Source organism: Bos javanicus, chromosome 12 (genome assembly GCF_032452875.1).
Source record: "Bos javanicus breed banteng chromosome 12, ARS-OSU_banteng_1.0, whole genome shotgun sequence".
NCBI classification, from domain to species: domain Eukaryota; kingdom Metazoa; phylum Chordata; class Mammalia; order Artiodactyla; family Bovidae; genus Bos; species Bos javanicus.
Genome location: NC_083879.1, coordinates 25815810 through 25828558, shown reverse-complemented (window position 1 = coordinate 25828558; position 12749 = coordinate 25815810). Strand labels below are relative to the sequence as shown.

Sequence of the window (12749 nt, the reverse complement as noted above, 5' to 3'; positions counted from 1 at the left end):
GTTGCAGGATATAAAATCAACACACAGAAATCCCTTGCATTCCTATACACTAATAATGAGAAAACAGAAAGAGAAATTAAGGAAACAATTCCATTCACCATTGCAACGGAAAGAATAAAATACTTAGGAATATATCTACCTAAAGAAACTAAAGACCGATATATAGAAAACTATAAAACACTGGTGAAAGAAATCAAAGAGGACACTAATAGATGGAGAAATATACCATGTTCATGGATTGGAAGAATCAATATAGTGAAAATGAGTATACTACCCAAAGCAATTTATAGATTCAACGCAATCCCTATCAAGCTACCAACAGTATTCTTCACAGAGCTAGAACAAATAATTTCACAATTTGTATGGAAATACAAAAAACCTCGAATAGCCAAAGCGATCTTGAGAAAGAAGAATGGAACTGGAGGAATCAACCTACCTGACTTCAGGCTCTACTACAAAGCCACAGTTATCAAGACAGTATGGTACTGGCACAAAGACAGAAATATTGATCAATGGAATAAAATAGAAAGCCCAGAGATAAATCCACGCACATATGGACACCTTATCTTCGACAAAGGAGGCAAGAATATACAATGGATTAAAGACAATCTCTTTAACAAGTGGTGCTGGGAAATCTGGTCAACCACTTGTAAAAGAATGAAACTGGACCACTTTCTAACACCATACACAAAAATAAACTCAAAATGGATTAAAGATCTAAACGTAAGACCAGAAACTATAAAACTCCTAGAGGAGAACATAGGCAAAACACTCTCCGACATAAATCACAGCAGGATCCTCTATGACCCACCTCCCAGAATATTGGAAATAAAAGCAAAAATAAACAAATGGGACCTAATTAACCTTAAAAGCTTCTGCACATCAAAGGAAACTATTAGCAAGGTGAAAAGACAGCCTTCAGAATGGGAGAAAATAATAGCAAATGAAGCAACCGACAAACAACTAATCTCAAAAATATACAAGCAACTCCTACAGCTCAACTCCAGAAAAATAAACGACCCAATCAAAAAATGGGCCAAAGAACTAAATAGACATTTCTCCAAAAAAGACATACAGATGGCTAACAAACACATGAAAAGATGCTCAACATCACTCATTATCAGAGAAATGCAAATCAAAACCACTATGAGGTACCATTTCACACCAGTCAGAATGGCTGCGATCCAAAAGTCTACAAATAATAAATGCTGGAGAGGGTGTGGAGAAAAGGGAACCCTCTTACACTGTTGGTGGGAATGCAAACTAGTACAGCCACTATGGAGAACAGTGTGGAGATTCCTTAAAAAACTGGAAATAGAACTGCCTTATGACCCAGCAACCCCACTGCTGGGCATACACACTGAGGAAACCAGAAGGGAAAGAGACACGTGTACCCCAATGTTCATCGCAGCACTGTTTATAATAGCCAAGACATGGAAGCAACCTAGATGTCCATCATCAGATGAATGGATAAGAAAGCTGTGGTACATATACACAATGGAGTATTACTCAGCCATTAAAAAGAATACATTTGAATCAGTTCTAATGAGGTGGATGAAACTGGAGCCTATTATACAGAGTGAAGTAAGCCAGAAGGAAAAACATAAATACAGTATTCTAACGCATATATATGGAATTTAGAAAGATGGTAACAATAACCCTGTGTACGAGACAGCAAAAGAGACACTGATGTATAGAACAGTGTTATGGACTCTGTGGGAGAGGGAGAGGGTGGGAAGATTTGGGAGAATGACATTGTAACATGTAAAATATCATGTATGAAACGAGTTGCCAGTCCAGGTTCGATGCACGATACTGGATGCTTGGGGCTAGTGCACTGGGACGACCCAGAGGGATGGTATGGGGAGGGAGGAGGGAGGAGGGTTCAGGATGGGGAACACATGTATACCTGTGGTGGATTCATTTTGATGTTTGGCAAAACTAATACAATTATGTAAAGTTTAAAAATAAAATAAAATTGAAAAGACCCTGGAAAAAAAAAAAAAAAGAACAGATAGGACAAAATCAAAGTGATAAATGCTCATAAGAAAATAAAACAAAGTAATTGAACAGAGAAAAAAAAAAAAGAAATATGGAGAAGACATCTCTTAAAAAATATCTGAGGTTGGCTAAAAGGTTTGTTCAGGTTTTTCCATAATACTTTACAGAAAAACCTGAATGAACTTTCAGACCAACCCAATTATGACTTTATTATTCACAGGAGTCTTAGCCTCTAGAAATATTTTGCACTGAGAGAAAGCTGTGAAGATTTGAATTTTGTTTTCTTTAGAGTTGTTCTGAAGTTTTATATGTTACCCCATGTAAGAAATTAGGACTAAAGAACTCAGTCAAGCTCTAAATATTAATCCTCTGAAAGTAGCTTTTAGGTTAAGATTTTAGGTGTGGCTCAGTTGTATACCTTCAGTTGACTTGTCATCTTTTGAAAGAAGCTGGAAGGGATGGGAGTCCCATCTTCCTCTCTGCCTTGGCCCAGGTCAGCCCATGCTTACACCCATTTCTACATGTAGACATAACCTTTTCTTAGATTTCAGCTCTCTGATGGATTCCAGAAATGTTATAGTCTTCTATTTTATCCAGCTTTTTCTGTTGTTAGGATAACAACTCTTCCCAGCTTTCTCCATCTTAAGTGGAAACCAACAGTCCCTGTTGTAATGCTTTTTTTAAGATTTGTCTTCAAAAACATGTAGTGTGACTGAATGATTCTTACAGTAATTTACCAAATAATTTTTAAGAAAATACATATTTTGTATAATTGTTATAACACTGCTTATTAGGAAATTCCTCCATTCTGAGAACTTTATGGTCATTTTCTCTTTTAATTAATCTTTAGGCCTCAGAGGAGCTCCAGGTTACTCCTTGGACCAAGCCCATCATCTTCCCATTGAAATGGATCCACTAATTGGTATGTTAACAACGAAAAATACGTTTTCATAAATGCTGCCTATCCACAGATTCCTATGTGGTTATTTATCACAAATGACAGTTGAATGATACTTTTGCTGTCACAAATTAATGTACAAATAATGTCAAATTGCCATCAAGGAGCTGTGCAAATCATAACATGTCATCTAAGAATTTTTTGTTATTAAAATAATGATTTGTGGTATTTTCTTGGTATTTCCAGAGGTCATTTAGGTTGGTTCTAAACAAGGTATATAATTCCAAACTGTGCTTTCTTTCAGCCACAACTCTTCTTTAACAACTTTATATTATTTCAAATATATAAGGATTCAAAGCTATAAGGATTCAAAGCTATTATTAAGAAAGTTGATACTAAAGAATAACTTTTCTGGAAATCTCCATTCAATAGAGCTAAGCATTTTTTTTTTTAAATTTAAGATTTTATATGAATTGCAAACTCAGGAGCTGTAACTGTTTGCAGCAGTATTCAAAGTATTTTTAAATAATCACATACACATTTATTAGCTGTGTGATGCAGAACAAGTGTCTTAATCTTTCTGGGCCTCAGTTTCATATTTGTAGGATGGTTCCTAATAATGTTCATTCTGCCTGTTCTCATGGGATCATATGAGAGCTAAATAAGAAAAAAATAGAATGTGGTTTGAAAAATTATAAAGACATAAACAATTTATGGTATTTTTTCTTTCGATTAATTCAGCCTCCATCTTTGAACCCAGAAATAAGATGCAAGGCAGCCATTTAGGTTAGTTACCTATACTCCTACACAGAATAGCACTTATATTTCTCTTGGAGAATATATGCTTAGGACAAGGAATATTTTTCAAGTGGATTCCAGCTTCTAGCTGTTTCTCTGCTAAAAAATAGCAACAGTTTCACGTACAGCTAGAATGTAACCGTGGAAGATTAATAGCTGTATTCTATTAATCAAGCACCAACTACATAGTTTTCAAGGGACTCAGACCTTTGATTTTCTTTTCCTTTGCTGTTTTTAAAATTTTTTGTTTTTACTTTTTGCCTTCTCTGGTAATTATTATTATAGTGTTCGTCGATGTCCACAAATAGTAACACTTACATTTAATTGGTGTTAGGAAGTGATGGTGGTCTTCTACATCTGCATTTTCTGTTTAAGAATTCAGCCCAGGGATCTGGCCTGGAAGGACGGTGTGGAGGAAGGGACAGGCTGGCATGCAGACAGGCACTGGGGAAATCACAGGGCGTCTCTCAGTTCTTGACTCTATTCAATTCAGCCCCAGTGCTGCCTGTGACTCTCTGCCTGTCTCTTTCTTCCCCAGCCCCTCTCCCATCTTTCTCATTCCCCTCCTCCCCTGCTAGCCCATTCTTGAAAGGCTTCTGTTTGTTGACAATCCAGGTCTTTAAAGCTGCTGACTTAAAGCTCCCTGAGGGGCCACCTACATAACAACACCCCTCGCACAAATCCCTACTTTCTTCTTTTCCCATGAATCATAAAGGCCATCAGAAAATGACAGATGGGGGCAAATATGAAGACATTTTTTCCTTATGTAACATACTTCATACAATATTTATTCCTTATTATTATTGCACTTGTTGGTCAATAATGAACTTGTGCAGGGTGAATATCTATTGAATTAAGTGCATATAAATATTTTTATTATGTTGTAAATTCCCATCTTGAATTCCTCATATCAGTGGAAGAACTACTTAAATTTCCAACAAATTTTTAAATATATAATATGGTTCATAAATAATCATTGCTACTAAACAGTTTATATTCCTCATGAGGAAATGCTAAAATCTTAATCATATAGCATTAGAACCCATTTCTAGATAAATGAAGCATAAAAGTATTCCTTCTATAAGTGCTTGGTGAAACTCTTTGTAGAATCTCTCTTTAAATTCCTGTATCTATTTTACATTTAGCCAATAACTCTGGTGTGAATAAACGGCAGATCACAGACCTCGTTGACCAGAGCATACAAATCAACGCACATTGTTTTGTGGTCACAGCAGATAATCGCTATATTCTTATCTGTGGATTCTGGGATAAGAGCTTCAGAGTTTATTCTACAGAAACAGGTAAACTGAGCTATGAAATACCTTATCCTCATCAGAATGCCCGTTGTTTCACCTAAAGCTTCATATGAAGTCATACTTCTTAATGTAGGTGTCTTCATCTTGATGCCAAGATTCCAATTAAATGTCCACATTGGAAGTAATTGACTGCTTCTAATTTCATCCATTCTGAACTTTAACGTGAGTTGAGCCCTGAGTTCATGGGACAAAAGGGACTACTGTCCCCCTCCCCCAAATCAAATCCAGTAAAAGGCCTTAAAGCTCCCCTTAGTCTAGCCTAGCCTGGGAGGAAAAAAATCATGATTGTGTTATTTTATAAGTTCTTTTCTTAAAAAAAAACCGAAGTGACGTTCTTGTATCATTTTTTCAGAAGGGATTCAAGAACCTAAATCTGTAGCTAGATTTGAATTACCTTGTAAGTTTGCAGGTCTGTAGAGTCACTTTCCACAAATCTAGTAGAATAAAGTTAAGCTTACTACCACTGAAAGAAAAATAGCCATTGGATTCAACCTGCCGTTTCTGTGTTGCAGGGAAGCTAACTCAGATTGTATTCGGCCACTGGGACGTGGTGACGTGCTTGGCCAGGTCTGAGTCGTACATTGGTGGGGACTGCTACATTGTGTCTGGGTCTCGTGATGCCACCCTTCTGCTCTGGTACTGGAGCGGGCGACACCACATCATAGGGGACAACCCGAACAGCAGTAAGTATTGGTCTGGAATTGTCCCATCATACTGTAAATTCCTTTAATTTCCCTAATAACTTTTGCTGGGGTTGTAAGGATCTTAAAATATGAAAGCTTAAATAGCATTGGAATATAGCTGTATTCTTTATTGGAATATAGCTGTATTCAAAGTGTAAAAAGAGAGCAACCACTGTAACCTTCAGCCTGAGGAAACTCCCAGATCCCCTCCCAGTGACCCTCTGCCCAGCTGCCCTTCCCCGGTCTCCAAATGTCCCCATCCTTTCAGAATTTACTTCCATGTCACCTGGTCCTTTCAACTTCCTGTGATTTCTCTCAGCTGAATGTATTCTCTCCCTTCTCTGAAATTCCATACACTTTATTTGTGCCTCTTGAGGACACTTACTGCTTTCTATCAGGGGTATAGTCAGTATCTCTGTTTATTTATTTGATAGTGATTGAGTACCCCCTCAGGTTAGGCATGGGGGGGAGCAAAAGCTGAATAAGATGATTTCTTTGTGTAGGGTGATTCCTGAGTGTTTTTTACTCAACAGTGCTCCCAAAAATATTCCATAGGGAAAAAAATGAGGTACTCCAGAGTAAAATAAATTTTAGAAAACACAGTATATATACTCTTATTCTCTATGTAAGCTCTGAAAGTGTCACACAAATACATCTGTTGATGTTTGTATAAACCAGAGTTTCTCAAGGGCTTCCCAGCTGGTGCAGTGGTAAAGAATCCAATGCAGGAGACACAGGTTTGATCCCTGAGTTGGGAAGATTCCCCTGGAGAAGGAAATAGCAACCCCACTCCAGTATTCTTGCCTGGAGAATCCCATGGACAGAGGAGCCTGGTGAGCTACAGTCCATGGGGTCGCGAAGAGTCTCACACAACTGAGCACACACACGCACACATGGTTTCTCAAACATGTTTTCCGAGGAACCTTTTGCTCATGAAAGAGCAGTTATTATTCCTGCGAAATGTTGTTCTGAGGAAGCTCTGAAGCACACCATGAGACCCTCTCTTTGCATCTGAAGGTTCTGATTCCTGGCATAGTTGCACACATTATAGGTTTTCAATAAATACTGTTAAATGACTGAGGAACTAGATAACAGATTTCCTAGAAATAATTACTGCTTTTAACTACCAAGCTTGTATCTCCTGTAAAATAGAGAATGATTTCTGTAAACTGTTAATAATGGTGAGTACCTAAACTAGGGTTATTCCAATTATAATTCATACATTGGTCACAATGTTAACAGTACTCTGAAAACATGAGTTTGGGAATATTTATGATGAAACAGAGCTAAGAATTTCCCAGGAATACTATGTACCTGCCACTGAAATACTATAGAGAAAAAAGAAACGTCCAGGAGACCAAGGTATAACTGTGAGAGAGCTGGGCATGGAAATCTTCATGTGTGTATGAAGGTAGTGAGAGAAGGAATGACCGGGTGATTTAGATGACCCGGTGATTTAGTCTTGTCGCCCATAGCTAGAGGTGAAGAAAAGTAGATAAAGCGACTGAAAGTGTATTATGAAGTTGTGTCTCTGACTGTAGATACTGAATAAGAGAAAGTATGTGTAATTATACATTTTAGCCTCTGCTCCAAGTTGTGAGATATTGGTTTGAGGAAAACACATATTCAGTGTTGCTTGATTTCCAACCAGCGCAACTAATCAGCCACCAGTTCTACAGTATACAAAACATCATACTCTAACTGCTAATAAGTCATTTACTCTTTTTAAAACTGTATCCCTAAAAAAGGGGCTTTGCTTTTAACAGGATTCTTGTGGTGTGTGTGTGTGTGTGTGTAAAATATATTTGACCTACTTTATTATTATACTTTATTATTCTTAATCATGGTACATTATCACATGTATTTTGTCTAAATGTATTTTTACATATTTCCAAATTTCCTTTTTTGAGACTAGTGTAGCATTCATTACAAGAGAAGTTGAATTGAGCACCAGAGCTGTGTGGTATCTTCCATCTATTAGTGATACAAATTAGAAGTTATTAGATAGAAAAAACTTTATAAAGAAGCAAAATAGTGTTTTAAATCCAATTAATTAACATCTTCAAAATGAAGCTCAGAAATGATGAAAATGATGTTTCTAAAAAGAATTCATTTCTTAAAAACTACCATCTGGTAGTAGAGAAGATAATATAATGTCCTGCTATGAGATAAAAATGTTAAATTATAGTAATTATCTGTTAACTACTTTATTTTCTAATTATCATCTAAACGAAATGATGGTTGACAAATGATCGTATCTTTGCTCCATCACTTAGCAAGAAGAGTGAAATGTAGTATTATTTAGAGTATTCAAAGTTCCTATGGTAGGAGCTGTGTAATAGGAATGTTTATGTTAATTCTTAAGAACAAAACTGTGACTGATAGATTTGTTAAAATGTAGCATTTTATTTAAGCTTTAAATAAAGACAGGATTATCCCTAAGAAATTATTGCATAATATTACATATACAGTATTGTCTCCATTTGTGGGGATATACATTTTTTTATTAAAAACTGTCATCATCATTATAAACCTAAAGGACTTTCATAAAACCCACCCTGCCAAGACTTTCCTAGACATTTAATGTGAGCATATATAGCATGGTTCCACTGTATTTGTTATCCTTAACATAAAAGGGAAGAAATGCTCTTCTAGATTAAACAGGATGAGTTGCTAAAGTATTGGCCAAGCAGCAAGCATGTACTGAACATGTGCTGTGTCCTGGTACTGTATTAGCAGCTGGGAGGGCTGGGCAGTCAAAGTCTCTGATTTTCTGGGGTTCACCCAAAAGTCTGTATTATAATGTATATAGACTGTAAGAGTCACAAAACTGCTTCTCTTGCTTGGAATTATCAAGTGTACTGAGTATTGCATGAATCATGAATTGCTATCAGATAATATTTAGTTTCCTAAGTACTTGTATCTACAAAATGTTTAATGTTATATCTTGGGCACAGATGGATGATTATATAAAAACTGATTTCAGCTTTTTGCCACATGGATAGTAAAAATCATGATAGTAAAAAAGTCATTTTTAGTAGTTGATCGACTTGACTGGTTTGTAACTGACTTAATCTGTTAGAAAAGGCAACCTCCCAGCTCATGTAGGCATGCCTAGAGAGACCTTATATGTTGGTCAATTCACCTTTTGCAGAGGCAGTCAAAGCACACACTGAATTGACTGTCACATCAGGGATCAGCCATGGGTCTTTGCCATCAGAAAACCCACAATATGAAAGGGAAAAGCTTTTCTTTTTCCAGTTTCAGTTTAATCTGTTCTAGCTACCAATTCACAGGTCAGAGAATCAGGCTATATGTGCTTTCTATCTCATAATGCATTGCTACACAAGACCAAAAAGCTAGTTACGTCTAAATTCATATTAAAGTGTGTGACACAATGCCCTTAGGTTTCAAGGGTTGTATATATTAACCTAGACTTAAAGAGGGAAGTCCTAGCATGAAATGTAATATCCCAGTAGCTGTTAGAATTCAGGACTTGGTCTTGCTGTGGACATTAAATTCGCTTTGTATGTCAGAGGCTGAATCATATTTATCCAGCACACCACCATAATGTGATAGGATTCATTTACTCACCTTATGTGCACATCACTAAAACTTCCTCAAGATAAACTCAAGCACTTTAATAGATGTATGCTTCTTTTACATTGTCATTATTATTTTTTAATGGATAGCTCTATTGGTGTCACAGAGGGAAAAAATAATGTTTCTGCATTTTTTTAGGTAAGTTTGAAAAAGTTAATGGCTTCATTGTATCAAATACATATATTGTTGTGACTAACTTGGACATCTCATAAATAAATCTTTTTCTAATTGCCTTTACAGTTTTAATGAATTTGCCACAAATACAATGAAAACGTGTAAGCAGATGATTACAGAGTTTCAGACCGTTAAAGAAACATGCAAAGGCTACCTGGCCTAGGTTCCAGTTGAATTAATTATACTGGTTTTATTAATATATTGCAGGCTAATATTCACTGCTACTCTTTCAAACTTGCAACTCCGAACATAGACAATTTTCCTGTAGATGTAAATAGGTGCCTGACGAGATAACAGAATTGCAGAGATGTGAAGGACACACGCTTTGATCTGAAGCAGACTCTTACACAAATTGTGAAACTAATTTGGAAGTGATAAAAATTAATTTGCGCACTTTAATTGGAAGCAGGCGACCGCCTGAAAGGAAGGCGAGCGGAGCAGGCAATCTGTGCTCAAAGCTGATTGAATTTTTTGTCAGGCAGGTATCTTGGACTTGGCCGCTTATCCTCCTGAGCCCTTCTCTACAATATATTACAGCCCATCTCTGACCGGTGTTCTTTAAAAGGATCAATGCTATTCCTATTGAATCCCTGGAGCCCCAAATTTCATTGATCTTGGGACTTGACATTTCTCATTACGTGCGGTAGCTTCCAACGAGATAGTCACAAGAGGGCAAGTCAACATTGTCTCTTCAGCAGACACTTAAAACACATCAGGGCCTCGGCTCCAAATCCAGTCTGCTTGTAAAATATGTGGTTTTAATGTCTATACCAGATACAAGGTGCTGGATAGAGAGCTGGTTGACATTTTTTTTTAATCATAGCAACAGGAAACTTTGAAAGAGAATTTACTGTTCATCTTTGCAAATCAAATCTACGAATACACTTTGAGTCATATGTGTAAGAGCTTGTTATTGTGCTTTTTCAATTTCACTTTTGAAAAACAAGGCTTTAGCTCACGTTTGAGCATTATGCAAAACAAACTATAAAATGAGAAGCCCATTGAAAAGGAGACTCCAGCTGTGCACACATCTTTTCCCTGGGCTCCCATTGTGTAAGCCTCAGCTCTGGACACTGACACTCCTGCCAGCTCCAACCTATCACTAAACATCTGCCAAATCACATCCCTTGCTTTGTCTGCATCCAGCCTTCTTTTCAAATGACCATCCTGGTGCCCAGCTCCACAGCCACCACTAACCAGTGGTGCTATGGAGGATGAAGAAAGCTTAGACAAAGAATAACCTAAAGATATTATATGTATAATATATATAATTATATATTTTGAGAGGAGGTGTGGGGTCACACAGAGTGGGACACGACTGAAGTGACTTAGTAGTAGTAATAGTAGGTACATGTGTAATAACTTTGAGAGGAGGTGTAGTTACGTGTGTAATAATTCTTACCTTGTAGGGTTTCCTAGGGACCAAAAGACAATGTCCATAATGTAACGCCCCTAGTACAGGGCCCATTCTGCAGGAGACTTCCTCCCGTGCCCTCAGCCCAACATTTGGAGACTTTATAGGGTTCTCGACTAAGAAGAGGACTGCTTGCCACTCAGCTTCTGCTTTTCCTTCCCCCTTTAAAGAACTGAGGCTGCAAGAGTCTTTGTCTTGAGCCAGAAGCAATCTAAGAAACAGACGTGACTAATGTGCTCTCATGATCCAGGTGTCTTGGATCTATACCAGCGGGATCTCTGGGCACCATGCAGAATTGCACCTCCTGGGGAAAGGCAGGCAGATGATAACTGTAGATTATTTGGGGAAGAGGATGGTAGCACAGTTGAGTACTGTGACCTAGATCCTAGTCTTGAAGGCTCAGGACTTCAAGGACAGACATCTGCCCTGAAACAGCAATGCTCAGGGGAAAATGTGGTCAGTGCCCTCTCTGAAGAAGAAAAAGAATAACTTAGACTTAATGACTAGATAGGTTTATATCTATCGTCTATTTTTTTTTTCAAGTACTCCATGAGTGCGTGATAAAATGAAATCACATCATGGGACTTTTTCCAACCCATGAAATGTTTTTATGTGGGTTACCTTGTGACCTGTGGAAAATGCAGGCCCAGGTGTTTCTAGTACTTGGGCCACAAACCTCTGCAGCAGGCCCTCAGGTGGCCAAGGACACAGTGTCTCAAGAAGGGACTTCTCATGACTAAAATGATGTCTAGCATCATTTTTTTTTTTCCAAAATAAATCTTGAAATCAGAGAGCCCTGATGAAAATACTACACCCTTTGAAATCTCTTATTCTGGAAACTCAGGTCAAAAATCCATCATTTTTATATAGGTATAAACATGACTGAAAATACTTTCTGCAGTGATTCTGCAATGACCCCACAAAGGCCAGGGATAAAATCTGAATGTCATATATCATCAGGAGGTTCATTTTCTGACTCCAGCAGAACCACACTAAGGATCACAGAAAATCTCTGCTGTTTTTGTTTAGCTCTAATGTAGAAGAACTCAAGCTTCTCCTGCATATCAGTAGTCCCGTAAATGAGGTTTAAAATAATAAGGACCATGAGTAATCTTTACTTTGATCACTTGTCTGAAAGCCACAGCCTATCACGCTGAAAGGCTCTTTTGTCAGTTCTATGTGGATAGCAGCATCGGATACCTTTGTACTTTTTTCATCATCCATTTAAAAAATATTGAAATGACTTGTGATAAAAATGAGATGGAATCTGTTTATTGTAAGCCTGGTATATTTGCTCTTTCCAAATACTTGCTTAGGAGGAATCTTAAAATCGGACTTCTTTTTTTTCATTCATCGTAATTCCATCACACAGAAAGCTCTTCTTCTGAGAAAGTGACTCTGGAAGGAGGGCAGTGGTGCTCTGGTCCTCAGAGGAGAGGTCTCACCTGCACCTCCCTCTGCACGGCGCCCTTTGACCCTCAGCTACATCCATCAATTGTGATGTGACACTGACGGAATATTTCTAGGATTGTGAATGATTGTCCGGGTGGGTGACATCTGTCCCTGGCAGTGAAATGAATTATAGGGAATATGTTTACCCCCACTCCCACTGCCGCTGCAGATTCCCCAACTCAAAACCCCAGAACAACATGTTATTTACTCTTCTGTGGTTGAAAGCAGGAAACCATGCTTCTCAGGGGCCCTACAGAATCTTCTAATAGTTAAGTTTCGCAGTTTACTCAAATGACCTGGGGAAATTGTAATGAAAAATAAAACATTTTAAAATTTTTAAATCAGAGGTAAGCCTTGGAAAAACTTACTTCCTCATAGAAAATGTATTACATACTTAAGGAATATGTTTA

At 37.6% G+C, this 12749-nt stretch overlaps 1 protein-coding gene across 6 annotated transcripts in view; it reads left to right on the top strand.

Moving 5' to 3' along the window:
- Window positions 1–12749, top strand: part of NBEA (neurobeachin) — a 676277-nt gene that overhangs the window by 652350 nt on the left and 11178 nt on the right. For all 6 annotated transcript variants that reach the window (XM_061434789.1, XM_061434791.1, XM_061434788.1 and 3 more), the window contains 3 exons: window positions 2852–2923; window positions 4843–4998; window positions 5526–5696. In XM_061434789.1, coding sequence (XP_061290773.1) covers window positions 2852–2923; window positions 4843–4998; window positions 5526–5696 — 399 coding nt within the window. The remainder of the gene's footprint in view (window positions 1–2851; window positions 2924–4842; window positions 4999–5525; window positions 5697–12749) is intronic.